General features: G+C 30.1%; 1 protein-coding gene across 1 annotated transcript; it reads left to right on the plus strand.

Moving 5' to 3' along the window:
- The first annotated feature begins 1,446 nt into the window (after positions 1 to 1,446).
- Positions 1,447 to 3,435, plus strand: LOC112097986 (putative disease resistance protein RGA3). The gene has a single exon (XM_024183585.1). It carries the CDS (start codon positions 1,447 to 1,449, stop codon positions 3,433 to 3,435), a length of 1,989 nt encoding a protein of 662 aa, XP_024039353.1.
- Positions 3,436 to 20,003: the final 16,568 nt, after the last annotated feature.

The following is a 20,003-nucleotide window of genomic DNA, read 5'->3' on the forward strand; positions in this document are numbered from 1 at the left end:
GTTAAAAGCATCTGAAGTTAGAGAAATTATCAATCATCAATCAAGTATCGAAATGCTAGTATCGTGGATGGCGAAGGCGGAGTGTCCAGGTAAATAGCTAATATGAAATGGCAATTGCAGATAAATCCCTATACTAATTGGGACTCGGATTCAAACATTATAAATACACTTTACAGTAACATTAATCTATTTTGAAGTTCTCTTCATGAAAATGAAATATTTTGAAGTTCTCTTCATGAAAATGAAAGATGAAAGTCTTCTTTTTATAAAATAAAATAAAAATATTCCCGGTCAGCAACGTCTTCTTTTCACGCAAGCCATGACTTGCGGCAGAAGGTTTCCATTCCAGTCAACGGCTTCTTTTCACATGAGCTAAAATAAAAAATTCCATAGCTGCTATCTTCACAACATTATTAGCTCATTATTTCAGCGTTATTTTTGGCAATTAATCTTTTGTCTACCAACATTCAGAATGGTTGATGCGATCGTTTCCGTTGTCTTGCAGCAGCTGATATCAGTAGCTGTTGAAGAGACAAAAGGAGGGGTGAGGCTGGTAACAGGCGTCGGAACAGAAGTGAAAAGGCTGCAAGACAATCTTGAAGCCATTCAAGCTGTGCTGGTTGACGCAGAGCGAAGGCAACTGGAGGAGCTTCCGGTGAGACTTTGGTTAGAAAAGCTCAAAGAAGCATCCTACGACATGGAGGATATGTTGGATGAGTGGAACACTGCAAGGCTCAAACTGCAAATCGAAGGCGTTGATGATGAGAATTGTTCTCTTGTTCCTCAGAAGAAGGTATGCAACTCCTTCTTTCCTGCTGTCTCATGCTTTGGTTTCAGACATATCTTTCTGCGTCGTGATATTGCTATCAAGATGAAAGCAATCAACAGAGAAGTAGATGATATTGTCAAACAGAAAGATTTGTTCAATTTCAATTTCAATAGACATACTGATAAATTGGAGAAGATACAAAGTACTGCGTTAATTGATTTGTCAGAGGTACGTGGTCGAGTTGAGGAGAAGAATGCTTTAAAGAGCAAGTTGTTATGTAAGAGTAGTGAGCAAACAAATGCAGTTCAGATCATCTCTCTTGTAGGGATGGGTGGTATTGGCAAAACAACTCTTGCTCAATTTGCTTACAATGACGAGGATGTCATAAGCAATTTTGAGAAAAGGATGTGGGTGTGTGTACCTGACCCTTTTGATGAGTTTAGAATTGCGAAAGCATTATTGAAGCCTTAGAAGGTTTTGCCCCTAATTTAGGTGAATTGAATTCTCTTCTTCTACGCATCGATGCATTTATAGCTAGAAAAAAATTTCTTCTCATTTTAGATGATGTGTGGACGGATGATTACAGCAAATGGGAACCATTCCGTCGTTGTCTAATTAATGGACATCGTGAAAGTAGGATTTTGGTCACCACCCGTAAAGAAACAGTTGCTCGAATGATGGAGTCAACTGATGTTATTTTCATTAAGGAACTGTCCGAACAAGAATGTTGGGCACTGTTCAAAAGATTTGCGTGTTTTGGTAGGTCTCTTTCTGAGTGTGAACAATTAGAAGAAATTGGCAAGAAAATTGTAGGCAAGTGTAAAGGCTTGCCACTTGCAGCCAAAACCATCGGAAGCCTGTTGCGGTTCAAAAGAACTAGAGAAGAGTGGCAAAGTATATTAGATAGTGAGATTTGGCAATTAGAAGAGTTTGAAAAAGGCCTTTTAGCCCCTCTGCTACTAAGCTATAACGATTTGCCAACCATAATAAAACAATGTTTTTTGTATTGTGCAGTCTTTCCAAAAGACTGCTTTTTGGAGAGAGATGAATTGATTAAATTATGGATGGCTCAAGGTTATATTGTGCAAAAAGGAAATAAAGAGATGGAGATGGAGATGATTGGTGAGGGATACTTTGATTACTTAGCCACAAGATCTTTCTTCCAAGAGTTTGAGAAAGATGAAGCTGGAATTGTTAGAAGATGTAAAATGCATGACATAGTGCATGATTTTGCACAATTTCTTACTAAAAAGGAATATGCTGCAGTAGAAATTGATGGTGATGAAGAGCCATTGTCTTTGATAAATACTAGTCAGGAAAAACTTCGTCATTTGATGTTGGTCCTTGGCTACAAGAATTCATTTCCTGTTTCCATATTTTATGCCAGAAAGTTACGTAGCCTAATGTTATCTTATAACACTCTAAATCAAAAGGCTTCGGCACAGGTCCTACAAGGTCTATTTGATCAACTGACGGGTTTAAGGGTATTGAGAATAGAGGGAATGAAAAGTTTGATTGGAAGCGGTACAAATGAAATTCCAAAAGGGATAAAAAAATTGAGACATTTAAGATATCTAAAACTGTATTTGGTAGAAAAATTACCTGAGACATGCTGCGAGTTATTAAATTTGCAAACTTTAAATATGTGTGGTAGTCCAGGATTGAAAAGATTACCTCAAGGAATAGGAAAATTAATCAACCTGAGGCATTTGATGTTTGAAGTCGACTACTTAGAGTACATGCCCAAAGGAATAGAGAGATTAACTAGTCTTCGGACATTAAGTGAGTTTGTTGTTGTCAATGGTAGCGGCAAATATGGTAGTAAAGCATGTAATCTTGAAGGACTGAGATATTTGAATCATCTTCGAGGGTCTCTAAAAATTCGAGGACTGGGAAATGTGACAGATATCGATGAGGCTAAAAGTGCACATCTTGATAAAAAGAAGAATCTCGTTGTTTTGATTTTAAGATTCAATAAAGAAGCACCAGTGGGGATGAAGGATGAAAATGAAGCAAATCACGAAGCAGTATGTGAAGCCTTACAGCCACCTCCAAATCTAGAGTCATTACAAATAACAGGCTTTAAAGGCAGGACACTGATGTTATCCTGGATAGTGTCATTGAACAAGCTGAAGAAATTAAGGCTCTTATTCTGTGATAAGTGCGAGGTTATGCCTGCTTTAGGAATATTGCCATCCCTTGAGGTACTCAAGATACGGTTTATGAAGAGTGTAAAAAGAGTGGGTAATGAATTTTTGGGAACAGAAATTAGTGATCATATTCATATTCAAGATGGTAGCATGTCTTCATCTTCATCTTCATCAGCTAATATTGCCTTTCCTAAACTAAAAGAACTCAAATTTTTTTGTTTGGATGAATGGGAAGAGTGGGATTTTGGAAAAGAAGATATTACAATCATGCCCCAACTTAGTTCCATGAAGATTAGCTATTGCAGCAAATTGAACTCGCTGCCAGACCAACTTCTTCAGAGCACCACGCTGGAGGAATTGGAGATTATTCGTTGTCCAATTTTAGAAGAACGTTTCAAAAAAGATACAGGAGAGGATTGGTCAAAGATCACTCACATTCCAAAAATCAAAATTCATGGAGAATATGTGCAAGGAAGCCCTCCTCTGTTGAAATCAATAAACAGCAGCTTCAATTAATTCACTCACTGCCACTGGTATTTTCTTCTCTTTCTTCTGAATTATTTTGGACTAGCTAATATATTTTTCGTACTTCTATTTTCTGCCAGTTTGTATCATTTCAAGTTTGCATGCTATCTATCATGGATAAATCTTACATAGGATGGGAAACTGGTCTCGTCAGCTTTAGACTGTAGTGGTTTGTGGCATACATAATTTGCGATGTGACCAGCTTGATGTGTGAAGAAGTTTGATTTGTAACTTTAATGACACTGCTTTATCATTTTAATTTGGATATAAGATGTTAACATTCTTTTCTTGGAAATCAGGTTCAAAATCAGATTGGTTTATACTACTTTGTGGATTCTTGGTCTTTTCAACAATTAAAGATTTATGCTATATTCAGGAGCATTCCCCCAATGGTAATTTTGTTTAAATGAAATTGTTTGCTGTTAATTATTCATAATTTGCTTATAAATTGAGTTCAAATTTCAATTGAATTTTCTTTTACATTAAGATGAATCCAGATGACATTCTGTTTGGGTTAAAGTGTTCGATATTGATCTTCAAAATGCTATTGAGGCACTACAATAAATCAATGGTACCACCCAATTTCTGGAATCTAGTTATATGATCAATGGAACAAAGAAAGAACATATGGTACATATCATCAAAGATTTTATGTACGTACACATTGAATTCATGTTTTGGCAACAAGAAATTTTGATTTATTTTCTTACTTTTGTGGAATTGGACTTGGATTAAATCACGTGTCTTTGTTTGTGTTAATTAGAGAGTTTAAAGTGATAAACAAGCTGGATAAGAGAGATGTATTGTGGACCAACAAGAAAAAGCCGAGATTTCTCCTCCTACCTTGTATGCTATTGCTTGCGTTCTTTATATTGTTCCTTCCATCAATTGGAAACCAACAAAACACCTTTGTTCCAGGTTCTTAAACTTTATATATATCTTTCTGTTAACCCGCTTTGTTGGTTCTGTTGAAGAGACATGAGATTATGCTTTTGTTTTGTTAAATTGGGTTTTTATTTGCAGGGTTGATTGATTTGGCCATTAAGAGGGACAATTTGATTGGTCGAGATGACTTTTTGAGTGGCTAGACTAAGATGAAATCTGTTTAGTATGATTTTCTACAATTGCTGGCGCTGGTATCAAGGTATACATGCAGTTTAGCTTCTTGCCTGTGCTTAATTTGACATTATGGAAAAAGCTGATATTGAGACAAGTACTTTCTTAATTTGATGATATTGGCTGGTTGCCGGGTGCCATTTTAAGCTTCAACCACATTGGGAAACAATGGTGGCATGAATCTTTTTACGTTGTCGTCATCAAAGTAACCTCTCCTTGGCTAATAAGATAATTGCGTTAACGACAGTTGCTTGTAAGCATGTATTGAAAGTTGTTGATTTGTCATTAAATGCAATGTTTATGGCTTGCACAACTCTCTTACTGTAGTTTTGTTAATCAGTCTGACCCCTGTTGTGTGCTGGGGTATTTTTGCTTGTATGGTATGTGCCATATGTTCAGGTCAGCAAGAGGGACCCATGAACGAGTACTTATACCAATTCAGCAGTTTCTATTGGAGCCAAGAAGACCATTTCGCTGGCACAAGAGCATAAGCAAGGACCCTCTTTTCTCTGCTTCGTTCTGTCATCTTAGACCTGGTCCTTATTGCTTAACTGATCAGCACAAGGTTGCTGCTCAAAGCTGAATGAGAGGTTTGTTAATTTGTTGAATGCATACTTTTCTTCAACATTATGAAATGTTCTTGGTTGACTCTACAACAAATTAGTTCAAAAAATATTTACTAGTTACTTATTTTGCAGTGAAATTTTCACTCTTTCAAAGTTGTGGCTATAATTTTCAACTTCCTCACCAAGGCCCCTTCTGATCAAACAACACCATGTAAATCAATGGTCAGCCTGGTCACAAACTCTCCATTGCCTGCAAGCAGATAATTATTCGTGCATGGACAAAACTGAGGGACATAACTTTGTTCACTAACCGAGGGACATAACTTTGTTCACAAACTCTCCATTGCCTGCAAGCTGAAAATTATTCGTGCATGGACAAAATTGAGGGACATAATTTTGTTCACTAACCTACGGATGAGCAATTCAGGGAGTTTGTTCTTCATAATTTTGGAGTTGTGAGACAGTGATTATGTTAGCTTCTACGTCAGATCACATGATCTCAAGTGTACTGCTGACCAGTGACCAACAATAAATAATTCACCTTTACATCCGATGCTTTCATATACATTGGTACTTCCTCCGGAAGACATGTGAAAGATGAACACCACTATTTCAACTACCATTGCTCTGAAACCTGTCTGCCTAAGACAAGAACTCCCGAGACAATCATACAGGTCATACTCAATCAAGTGTCGATATATTAGTAAATGCATGCAAGACATTTGAACTTTTGTAGTAAAATGAGTTTGAGAGAGAATAAGCTTATTAAAATGTAAATAGGCCCATTACTAGAGGCTTATAATGTATTTATTTGTGGGATTGAGAAATCAGAATCGATAATGAAAATGTTTGATGTACTAAAATTATTATTGTTATTTTCATGGGTCCGCCTATGTTGCCACTGTTGTACGTTACAACAGCTTTTGTCACTTAGTTGCTGTAAAATGTCGTTGAGCCCCTTGTACTCGATATTATTTACTATTTATTTATAAGTATTATGAAACTTTCTGCTTACTTATAATAGAAAAATTTAATTTATTTCCTTACACTCTTGTCCATTTACTATTTTTTTGTAAGTATCAAAAGAGTTTCTATTTACAACCACAATACATTAATTATCATAACACTCTAATATTAATAAAAAGATAAAGACATCCTTAAATTAAAACCAAAAAAATGCTTTCCTCTTTTGAGGAATTACGGTATCTCATCTTCCACCACTCATCATCAACAAATTTTTTAAGGATATGACTATTCATCTTCTTTATAATATCATCTCATAATAATTAATACTTTAATGACAAAAGAAACAAAAGAATTAACAAAATAAAAAATAAATTCCCTATGAATCCATCCATCTCCACTAGTAATTTCTCTTCATCAGCAGTCTTTATTGACAATTAAAACCACCATTAGACTCATCATAGAGAGAGAGTGAGAGAGAGGAAGAAGAAACAGGAAAAAAAATATTTGAAACATTTATAATTTTATAGTGTGTTCACTAAACGAGATCAAAATGAGGTGGAATCAAAATGAGAAATTAAAATCAGAATAAGTTATTTACTTGAACTACAAGAATCGTAATTGAAATGAGTTGTATTATCATTGATGTGTTTATCTCGTCTTAAAATCAAAATTGGAATGAGTTAAATTATAATAAATTATTATAAAATCTTTAATTAATTTTTATCATAATTATTATTTTATATTTAATTATTGTGATGATTATTATTATTATTCAAAATAATAATAATTATTAATACTAGTATTAACAAGTAAACTAAAAAATTACTATTAATTATTATTAATATATTAATTATGATACTTTTTATTGTTGTTAATAGTAATAATTTTTTTGAGTTAACTAAATGGAGGGTATTTTGGGAATTTAAAAATTATGAGGGGCGAATTTGATACTCTAAGGGTTTATATGAAAAAAACAGAGTGAAAGGGGTGCAACGAAATTTTACAGTAACTGAGTCAGAAAAAACAAAAGTTGTTGTAGTGCGCAACCGTAGTAACATAGGCGGACCCTATTTTCATTATCATAACATCATCATCATCATCATCATCATCATCATTATTATTATAATAGTAACAATGAAAATAATAACAATATTTTATGATGATGATGATTGTTATTATTATTGTTGTCATTACTATTATTACTTTCATTATTATTATTACTACTATTACTATTATTATTATTATTAACAATATTTTTTAAATAATAATAATCACAATTATTGTAATAAATAACAATAAAAATGACAGTAATTGACTAAGTGCATTTCAATAATTTAAAATAATTAATTCTAATTTTTAGACAAAATAAATATATCAATGAAATATAACCCATTTTAATTAATTTTTATAGTTTAAATAAACAATTTATTTAGATTTCTATTCCAACTCATTTTGATTATTGTTGTTGCTAATAAATAAATGCCAACACTAATAAAAACTGCAAAAGATATTTACTAAACTGAGTAATAATGACTCATCCAATTATCACATACGCCTGCGCAGACATTTTCAGTCCATTATCAGCATCTGATGCAAGATGTATGTCCTGAAAAAGCAACCCTGGACTTGAAAGTGATAGTCTCTGTGAAGTAATCAATTGTGTAACTCTGTAAGTGCATGGTTGCTTAGGATTTTTAGAACAAAAGTTTGAATTAATGCTTGTTACCACATTTGTTTTCAATGCCCTTTATTAGATGATTGATGATTTGGCTTGATTTAATACTCTTTTTTAATTTGAAAAGAGAATAATTATTAGATTTCACTCCATTTTCTTCTAATAAAATTCAAACTCAAAATATTTTTAACGATTCACTTTTTTATATATGGGCATCGTTTTAACTATTTTACCCATTAGGCTTTAGATCTATTCAACCAAAAAATTAATTTCAATATTTTATAATATATGTACATTAAACTTGTTAGGGGGCTGGCCTAGGATTTCTAAGTATCTAACCTAAAAAACTAGCATATTAGGTGAAGTAACATATCTACTTATAAAGCCAAGTAACTCCATTTTACTAGTCAATATGGGACACAATTCAACTATACTGCACCAGACCCTGGTCCTTTTGCTTTCGTCCGACACACTTAAGTTGTTCAACTATCACATTTTGGCTGCTAGGGTGTCTCTAATACCAATTATAAGATTTCTAGGTATCCAATAGCCAACTTGGTGGAGTGGCCTATTCTATTTATAAACTCAATTAATTCCCCTTTATTAGTTAATGTGGGACACAACTCAACAAAAATCAAAGTTAATAATGGGTTATACATATTTTATCAATACTAGAATTTGTTAAAATAAAGAATTATTTTAAACTTGATCCATACAACTTTGAAGCCCAAATGATCTTGGTCTAGCCAATGAAAGCTTCTTTATGTAGTTAAAATTTGTGGTGATAGATGTGGTGATGTGGTAATATGGTAAGTAGAATTTGTCGTATTTAGTATAATTGTTAGGTTTGACATGTGGTTATGATTTATATGATAGTCAGGTTAATATATGGTTGTGGTTAAGTCGTAATAAGTATAAATACCTCTTCTATTAGTTAGTTTAAGCAACAAGGAATAGCAAAACCTTTTAGTTTTAAAAGAGTTATAATTAAGGAATTGTATTGAGTTCATAAAAAGAAAAGAGTGTTTTTGAGTGTCTGATCATTCAAATTCTCCAACAAAGTAGTATTAGAGCTAGTAATCGATGCTTCACATAGCAGTGTAGCATATCAAATCGAGAAGCTTGACAAGAGGAACATAACACCTAAAAAATCAATCTGACCAGAGTTCTGACATGCCTGTAATTGCTGCTAGAATTTTCTACCTCGAAATTAAGTCGATTTATCAAGTTGAGCCAATCTGAATCGAGGTGAACCGCATTGAATTAAGTCGAACTGAGAAAAACTGAGTCGTAGTTGAGTCAAGTCAATTGAGTCAAACCATCCAAGGGCATTGAATATAAAGAAAAAGTTCTGAAAAGTATTTTCAAGAGAACGACTTTACCAAATGCTTATATGAACATGCTCTCTGTGTTAAAGGCAAAGATAGAGAACATTTTGATTGCACGCCTATATATAGATTATCTCGTCTTCACTTCAAGTAATCCAAGCTTATTTAAAAAGTTCAAGAGAGTGATGACCAAAAGAGTTCGAGATTATTGATATGGGACTTATCGTGTATTATCTTAGTGTTGAAGTTAAGCAAAAGAATGAAGGCATATTTATTTCCTAAGAAAGAAAGGAAATATTCAAGAAGTTCAAGATATATGATTGCAAGCTAAGCATGCCAGTGGAATGCGAAATCAAGCTATCTAAATATAATGAAGGCGAAAATGTAAATCCAATATTCTTTAAGAGTTTGATAGAAAGTTTACACTATTTGACATGTACAAGGTCAAACATCCTTTATGCTATTGGACTTTGATTTCATACATGAAAAATCCAAAGACCAACCAGTTTAAAGCTGCAAAAAGAATTCTTAGCTACATTAAAGGTACAATTTATTTCGGCTTGTTATACTCATTCTCTATTGATTACAAGCTTATTGGATATAACAATAGCGACTAGGTTGGAGATATAGATGATCAAAAGAGCACCAAAGGGTTTGTATTCTTTATGGGAGATATCGCTTTCACATGGATGTTAAAGAAGCAACCAATTGTCACACTTTATATTTGTGAAGCTAAGTTCGTGGCTGCTACATCAAGTATTTGCCATAAAATCTAGTTAAGGAATTTATTGAAGGAGTGTCACAAGAAGAGCCTACAGAGATTTGCATTGACAAAAAGTTAGCAATAGCCTTAATTAAGAATCTTGTCTTCCATAATCAAAGTAAACATATTGACACTCGCTACCATTATGTATAGGAGTGCACTGAGAGAAAGGATGTATAAAGAAAGTACTTCAAATCGTAAGATCAAGCGGCTGATATCTTTACTAAACCATTGAAACAAGAAGACTTTATCAGATCAAGAAATTTTCTTAGCGTCACAAGATCAAGTCTAAGAGCGGATGTTGGATCATAAATTCGATCTATATAACTTTGAAGCCCAAATGATTTTTGATCTAGCCCACGGAAGCTTTTATAGATAGTTAAGGATTTGTGGTGATAAATGCGCTAATGTGGTAAGTAGAACTTATGGAGTTCGGTGTGGTTGTTAGGTTTGATGTATGGTTATCATTTGTATGGTAGTTAATGTATAGTTTTGATTAAGTTGTAACAAATATAAATACCTCCTCTCGTAGTTGGTTTAAGCAACAAAATGTAGTAAAGCTTTCTAGTTCTAAAAAGTTGTAATTGAGGAGTTATATAAAAGAGTGTTTTTTAGTGTATGATCATTCAAATTCTCCAACAAGGCCCTCTTGCAATTTCAAATTGTATAAAGTTAAATTTGATAGATTCATTGATGACCTTCACGAAAATAGGCTTATTCACACAACAAAGTTGAGAAGGATATGCATTTGGGATGAATTTTACATGATTTTGGTCACAAGAATGTTACTCAGATCACATGAATCTTGATTTTAGCTGGGCATGGGTAAAACTAAATTCTTTTGCTCAGTGAATATGATCATACAGCAAAAGTTGATGAAAAAACTAATCAGCAAGTGAATGGAACTTTTTTTTCCCACTCTGGAAATTCCGGTCCCCCCAGGCAGTGTGCAATGCTTGAGAACATTCTGATCCGGGCTTGCATTATTGGCACTTAATTTGTTCCTGAGACTACATTGATATTGGACTACAATTGAAGATGGAGTGATTAACGAAAATGAAGCCAAATAATTAATTATATCGTTAAGGATTGAGCGATTTGACTAACTGAAAGTGAAGATGAGTCACAAGAACCAAGCACAGATTAAAGGGCCAGAATTTTGTTCTGGCTTAGATACATATATATTTTTTCATGATTAACATTTCTTTCGAACAGAACCCTTTGAGACAGTATATATCTGCCCCTCTATATAGTCCTTGTAACAATTGTTAAATGTTAATGCAGTATCTAGTAATTATTATGTTTTAGTTTGATCATTTAAAATGGCGTTATCTTTCTTATTTTATGAATTATATATATGCATAGATGTTCTATTTATTATACAACAAATAAATAATGTTATGTCATGTGTTCATTTATTTTAAAAAATCAACATATAAGTGGTAAATATATTAAATTTAACTGCAGATGTTATACATGCAATAATTATTATTATATTACCCCTAATATGTACCGTAGACTTTCTCGTCCAAAGGACTTGTAATTAGTTAACTTTGTAAGAAAGCTGGGGGTGCAATCTTCTGTGAAATTGAAAGTGGAAATTGGTCATTTCCGTAAATTTCCCTTACTAATTGGATGTGATTCATGTTTGCATCCCTATAATGGTTAGAGTCCTACTCCATGAATGTGAACCAGTTAATAATATGGGAAAACGCCTATCTCGAATGAAATTTGTTAACACGTGTAATTCAGACTCTTTGAACTAGGCCCTATGCAACTATACTTTAAAGTTTTGACCATCCACATAAGTTGAATTATATAATATCTATATTTAATTAATCAAACAAAGAGATTAATGCACTAATATTGAAAATCATGACATCTATAACGACAAGGATCCATCCTCTCCTAACAATGAACAGCAAGAGATTAAAAATGCTGTGCCTATATTAATCACTAAATTAATAATGATTTTGTTACCTAAGAAATTAAACCAATTAAAATAAAGAGTGACACTTGGTGTTAATTAAGCCAAATCAATTACAAGACCTAACTCCACTGCCTTTACTTTTAAGCTAATGCAACCTACCCATATAACCATATAACTTATTCGCCCATTCAAATAAATTTAAAAGCATATTGTTTTCAGACACATAAACCATAGGCTGCATGGTTTCATATTGCCTGAGGTGGTATAATTTTCTAAGTATGTCTAAGTACACGTGGGTTATGATTTTAGTTCACAATCCACCAACAAATTGACCCCAGTAAATGATTGGCCCAGACTAGGCATTAATTGTTTTTATAAATTGTTTAGTGTGTGTTTGCTGGAAAATTACTGAAATTTATGATGATTATATTCAAAACCTGTTCAACAATTAAAGAAAAGATATTGTATTTCAAGCAGTTTTTTTAGGCCTGGACGATCGAATTTGACAAAGTTAACTCTGAATATTTTGTAAGCAAATTTGGCTGGTTTCATTTCCATATATTTGCCTATCTATATCATGTCTAGGTAGTCATAATTGATAGATTTTTTATTATAACATAAATTTATTACTACATAATATAAAACATTTCTAAAAAAAACTATTACTTTGACTATTATCCAACAGCTTTACATTTCAAACATTTATTTCAAAGTATATTGATCGATCTCATGGTATTAAATATTAACTAGTGCTCGTGGATTTGAATTCCAATCAATGTTTCACTTTTTTGCCAATAATAGAAGTGCAAAGAGAGAAAAATTTGTAGTGTCTGCATGTATGGTAAGATGTGGAGACAAGGCCTAACTGATCAAAAACGCAGTCGATTGCTGCAGCCGGCCATCACTTCAATGACCGATTTACTAATCTTAACTACCATTATTATTACTTGATCGTGAGTTTATCAAATAATTAAGAAAGTTGCATGCCTAATCCACTATAAGTGGCAAGCTAAGTAGCCGTAAGAATTGTTATACCAACCTTTATTTAAAAGAAAAAATGAGCTCTAATCTCCTAATTTAAGTTTCATCTCATCTAGCGATGTGCTATCACTTTCCTAAACTGAACCTTTTTATGTTATTTTATTTTATTAGGGAAAAAAAAGCTCATATCCCTAGTCTTTGATTTAATGTTTTGGCTTGAAACAATATTTTTAGACATGTCAACTAATTTACTGATCTCTTCGTCACATATATAGTAAGTTTGTCTACAAACAAGTGGCCCTCGATGTAGTGATGGTTATACAATCACAAGTCACTTTTAACATCGAAATCTCCATTATTTATAAACTTTTGTCCCGTCAAAAAAATGGACAGCCATACCACTTTTTTTTTTTTGGGGGGTTTCAATCTTTCAGTTGCCTTGGGTCTTTTCTACTAGCTTCTTTTCAAAATCGCTATTATGCTTATGCAGTTATATGCAATTATGCATCACTTCTTCGGGGATGTGCACCATTTCTTTAATTGCTATTATATATGCTTTAGAGTGGCCCTCGAAATTGCTATTATGCTTAAATGCACCACTTCATTCGGAGCCAAAAGTTATCATTGGTCTCCTTCAAATTAATCACATTCACGTACGTCAGATCTTTTCTTAAGAGTCGCAAATCCATTTTTCTTTCCAACAGTATTCTGTCCATTTTTCTTTAAAATGTTGAATTAATTCTTTCCAACTTGTGGAAACCTACAAATAATACAATAACCTTTAGAGTGTGGATTTCAGAAGACATTGTCCCTCTATTTAACGTTAATAAAATTAAAATTGTAAAGAATATTAAGGGTTCTAAAGGAATGGGAGATAGTCAACCTGGATTCTAAGCATATCTTACAGATGGGTTCACTTTAAGATTTAGTTTAAAATCCACCAACAAATTAAAACTCATCTTTAACAAAAGTGTTTACAGACAAAAAGTATCTTAATTATTAGTTGGCTCTAGATTCCACAAGAGCTATCATATAGAGTGTTGATTTTATTTTATGTATTACCTTTTTTTTTTCTTTTTGAAGTAAACCAATAAAAAGTTTAGAGGAATCTTCATCATACTTTGACATTTTAAACCATTACTATATATCAGTACATAATCATGTTCGATAGTGAGATGCCATTACTCTTTAAGTCATAGCTATTACTGAAAATAGTTGTGATTAGGTAAAAAAAATTGATAGTGTGTGGTAAATAGAATTTTTACATAATAATTTTAACAGAATGATAAACATATTTTAGTTTTTTCATCATAAATTTGGGATAAAATAAACTTAGCTTTAATACTACAGTAATAAATATTTATCAAACATTAACGACCCATAATAGCAAACAAGATCAAAATTATATTAATAAATATCATTTTCATAAAGAGTGAGGTATTTGTATTATGAAAAAGATGAGGTTATTTGTATTACGAAAAAGACATTAAACACTTATAATTTTATAAAATTTTATATTGTAATAGGGTGGAGATATTTTCAACCCTACTATTTTTGTAAATTTACCCTATTTTTAGGAATTAATTACAATGAGTTCACAATATTTTTAAAAAATACAAATCAATAAAATTTTTATATAGTTAATCAATTAAATCATTCTATTAATTTTTTTCTTAGATTCTTTAATCATAAACTTTAATATAAGTTTCATTTTACTATTTTATTATAACAATATAAAGTGACCAAATTACCCCAACAAACATGAGTTACTGTATCTAATAATTTAGCTACTTAATTTTGTGACTTGTAATCTAATATTTTTAAATGAAATCTAATTATTATTTTCACTACCCTTATAAGTAAATGACATAAATTTGACTGCCAAATAATTTAAATGAGTATTGTGCCATAAAGACATATACTAGTTTAAGTAAAGATTAATAATCATACTAATAAAGTAGTATTAGAAACAATGAGTTTAGTATAAAATTAAAAAAATATTGAAATTAAAGTAAATTCTTGGTAGTTTACCTTAAGGATAAAACAGTTAATTTGAACTTATACCAACGCAATCTTTGTAATCAAATATAATTAAAAAAAAACTAAGTAAAAAAAATAAATTAAGATAGAAAAATTAATTAATTCTCCAAAGTTCTTCTTTATTTGAAAATTTTTAAAATTGATGTATATTTTTTATAATTATTTCTGAAAATCGGGTCGTTTACAAAAGTTATGGGTAGATATATCATCACCCATTAGAATATTGCCCATAGTGTATTTTACATATGAGGATAATTTATTACAATTTTGTAAACACCTACCACGATCTCTGCAAAACATGATAAACAGAATTGCGAAAATCATTTTAAAATAAAATACTTTAAAAAAGATAAAAGTAGTATAAAAAATTTTCAACATAATTTGGTTTATACGAAATGTTCATGAAATTTTCCTTTCTTTTTTTCTTTTTTTCCCCTTTCTTTGATCATCTTCCCGTTTAACTTCCTTTCTGTATTCATTATCTCGTAAATTTTTTTCTTATTTACTTTAACAGGATGAAAAATCTTTCACGAATCCCTTGAATCTTCTAGAAAGAAGACAATTATATACTATGGTGATGTTTCATCGAGGCCTTGAGGTCAAATCATAGCAAAAAATAAAAGTAAAAATTTGTCTAAAAATGTTTAACTTTCTACAAATATACACACACACATTTTTGCTGTTGTTGAAAAGAGAACAAAAGAAAAAGCAACTATAAAATATAACATAAAAAAAGAGAGAACTGAAAAAAAAATGTTAATGAAAGAGTATGTTAAGAATGGACAAAACTATGGTGCAACTGTGGTATTATACCACAGCTGCACCTAGCCATTAGATTTAGCTGCACACATGTACTATAGCTGAATCTAATAGTTAGGTGCAGCTATGGTATGGTACCACAGTTGCACCATAGCTAGACCCGTTAAGAATTTTAATGAGTGTACATAGTAAATATTAATATTTAAATTTAGCTGATAAATGTGCTAGGCAAATAAATGTTCTAACTTTTCTTAAAATACAAGTAGCAACACCCTTTTATAAATTTTGTAGGAGATTTTATTTTAAGTTCTCTTAGGATACAATTAGGCAAATAGCCACACGCTTTTATAAATTTCGTAGGAAATTTTAACAAATATATTTATAAATCTTAGAAAATATATTAAATTAATGAGTGAGGATACGTTTGGGATTAATAGTTTCTCCGTTTGACAGTTCCGACGATGATGAATCCAATAATGGAGCCTCTCTGGCAGTGATGGTAACTTGATGTTGATCATGACCTTCGTTTTCGGTTTTCCATTTATTATATAATAAATCGTACTGAATACGAATGTAAAGCTATTTTGGGTTTAAAAGTTATTAAAACAATAATTTTGTTTAGTCATCCATAATCAGATTTTTAAATAATCTGATTTTATAATACTACAAGAATTAGATGTTTTAAAATTTAAAAGAAAAGTATAACAAATCACAATTTAATTTTTTGGTCCCCTACCTGTAGTGATCAATTGAAAGAAACTACTTTAAAACCACTTGGTAAACTCTTTGGGCATATTAACTAGATTAAAAAAGACTTTTATTTTATCTTGATTTTTTATTTTCTTTTATATTGAGATCAATGTATACCACTAATTCTCTTGTTATTTTCATAATACTCAATTACTTTCTCAACACTACGGTTTTACAATATTATCGTTATTTTCAAATAAATTTTTATTTATATTTATTATTAATTAAACAAATCATATAAACAAAAATAAAAATAAAAAATTAAATACTAAAAAATATAGGTTTCGGTGTGAATTAAAAAAATAATGATGAGATACTTTTTTTTATATTTTTTGTTATTTTTGTAAACTTTTTTCTTATAATAAATATATATTTTATATTTTCAAGATAAAATATCAAGCAAATGATTCATTTTTTTTTTTTGTTTCCCTTAAATTTTTTCATGCCAAGGAGGTAATTGGTTATTATAAAAATAGTAGGAGGATATGTGGTAGTTATCAATTTCGCCAGGGAAAAAACCAGCAGCCTTTCTAGATTTTTTTTTTTTTGTATGTTTATATTTTTCATAAAAGTTGTAACGTAACTAGACAAAACTAAAAATCGATTTTTTAATTCCTACCTTCCTAAAATTAAATTTGAGTAGCCAACCAAATGAAACTATTTGAAAGCCTCCACTAAAATTCTTAGGGGCCTTTTATTTTATGTAGATTCTACTTATAATTCAAACGATAAAATGTTCCCATGCTTAGGCTTAGGATTTAAAGCTTTCGTTTCTCCCCCAAAACCAAGAGTATTTGTATGTTTGTTTTCAAAAACTTTGCTTCCTACAAAAATCACACAATAACATTTTGGCCTCTCTAATATAAGCATAGCTCCTAGACCACACGTAAAAATTTTGAAAAAAAAAAGTAATAATAATAAATGTAATCTCATTATAATCCTATTTAATACGTTCAATAGGTTGCGTAAACCACTAAGCTATACTATTTTGAAATTTTTACTTTGATTTTTTAAGCAGTTACATGATTGACCAACGCTATCTGGATCTTATTAGAATATTAAAATAAGCATCATTAAATTTTAAATAGTTATCTGATATAATATGTCTACAAAGTGGTAATGGAACAGTCTCACATGGCAGACAAGATAGTGTTCAAAGCCCAAATTTTCTTCTTATCAATATCTAATTTTTATTGTTTTCTACCTAGTAACCTTTGCTTGTCCTCTCTCTTTCCTTCCATTGATTTGGCCAACCATACCTACGATTTGGGGAACATTTTAAGTTGGATTTAGTTTTTGCCTTATTCAATTGATAGAGATGTATAATCATACATAGACTCCAAAATAAAACAACGAAAGGCGTTTGCGTTCGATTTTAAGCCACATTTTGCGAATAGGAATTTTCTTTATAACTTTTTATTTCTTTCCAAAAATAGTACATAGCAACAAGTTTATTCTTTCTTTTTTCATATATATGAAAAGTCTATTCAAACCTTGATGTTAATTATTATAATTAGTATTTTACTATTTTTATAGAGTATTACTATATATACTTACTCAATTGGGATACTCATTAATATGGTTACATGTCATTCACTAATTAGATTGTAAAAATCATATTTCAAAAATTAATAATAAAGGCAATTAATACCATAAACATGATAATAAATTATTAGTGACATTCGTATCCTAACTAAGTAAGAACACGTTATTATTTTTTATATTACTTTAAGAGATATTAGCAGTTGAAATAATTAGTACCATATAAATTATCTATTAATTGATAAAAGGATAATTTTTATTTTAAGACTAATTTATTTTACATTTTTTTAAAAAATAAAATAAATTATAGCAAAGAATAATAACCTCGAGCTTTAATTGCAACAACATACAAGAATACATATATTTCTTACATAATGGGATAGCAAATATAATAATATCTCGTACACTCAAAATTTGAATCTCAATTAATTTGACACGTTAATATTGACAGTAATACAAAATTATCAAATTGATTATGAAATAAAAGTCAACAACTATCTAGACACTAGTAATTTGATAAGTGTCTCCGTCAATTGCCATTCAAAATAATTTCATATGTGTATAGATATTGATGAATACAACTTGTTGAAAGTAATTTTCTAATGTTTTTTTCAAGTGCAAATATTCTAATGATTGTCAAATATTTATTAAGGAATTAAACTTTTTTTAAATATATAAGTTAAATTGATTTTTTTTTAAATATAACCATTTTATTTAATTTTTTTATTGTATCTCAAGTATTTTATTAGAAGGATTACTGTTTAACAATTGAATAATTTTTTTTTAACCCAACTAAACGGATAGGATTATCTGAAAAAAAATAATCATCATAAAAATATAAAATTGTGAATTTAAAATTATATATATTGAAATTCAAGTAATGATATCAAATTGTTTATTAGATTTCTTACAAATTGTACCAGAAAAAAAAAATCCAGCTACATACAATTTGGGGAAATTCCCTAATTACACATTGGAAAGTGCAAAAATATTAATCACCATTGATTAAAAATTGCAACCGATATTATTAAGAGATTCTATCAAAATAATCAATTAATTTAAAAGATTCTCCCAAAATAATAAATTAGTTTATTTATTTTTTTATCCAGATGTCATTGACCGTTTAATGGTCAAAATCAGATGAGATCATAAATGTGGATCACGCTAGCTGCTCCACATTGACTGAAATATCTATAGTAATTAATAGCCACTTGGTCGATCTCATTTGTTCTTGATTCCTGATTCTTGATTGAGAAGAATTCTTAAGAGAATGGTGCTGATGCATGCATGTCTATGTAAGTGCGTGCATTCAAACAAAATATCATCAAAAGTAGGTGTATGCAAGTAAAATCCATGATGTTAGTCCAATTAAACATAAAATTTAATTGACATTAATTCTTCAAAAAATATATTTTAAAAAAATAATTATTATGTAATCTGAATTTGGTAATATAATTGAAGTACTTTAAGAGTCAGTTTGGTAATGTTGTAGTTTTTAAAATAATTATTATTAGTTATACTATAAAAATAATCAGTTATGAAAAAAATTAGTTATGAAAAAAATCATAGTAAATCTTTTTAAAAGTGCTATGAATTTTAAAACTAATCTATGTGTTTGGTAAATTTTATTGTTAATCTTCTATAAGAATGTAAATGATTGAATTGGATTTGTACTGCGTTTGCTAAACTAAAATCGAAATAAGATGGAATCAGAATGGGTAAGAATGAGAATATGCTGGAATAGGAATGGAGAATAAGAATTAGAATACGTTGTTTACTTGAACTGTAGGAATTGAAATCGGAATCGGAATGAATTAAATTGTTACAAATTACTAAAAAGTCTTTAATAATAATGACCATAATATTAATTAAAACAATAAATTTAATATAATATAATAATAATAATAATGACATTTAAATAATAAATAAAATAATAAAATTTAACAATATTAATATTAATAAAATAAATAAATAAATTTTAATAAAATAATAATATTATTAAATAATTATTATTTAATATTACGATAATATTAATAAAAATAATCATTTATAAAATAATATAGTATATTTTAATAATAATAATAATAATGACATTATTGACAACACTAATAATAAATAATATTAATATTGATACAAATGATAG

This window comes from Citrus clementina, unplaced genomic scaffold (assembly GCF_000493195.1).
Source record: "Citrus clementina cultivar Clemenules unplaced genomic scaffold, Citrus_clementina_v1.0 scaffold_5, whole genome shotgun sequence".
Lineage (NCBI taxonomy): Eukaryota > Viridiplantae > Streptophyta > Magnoliopsida > Sapindales > Rutaceae > Citrus > Citrus x clementina.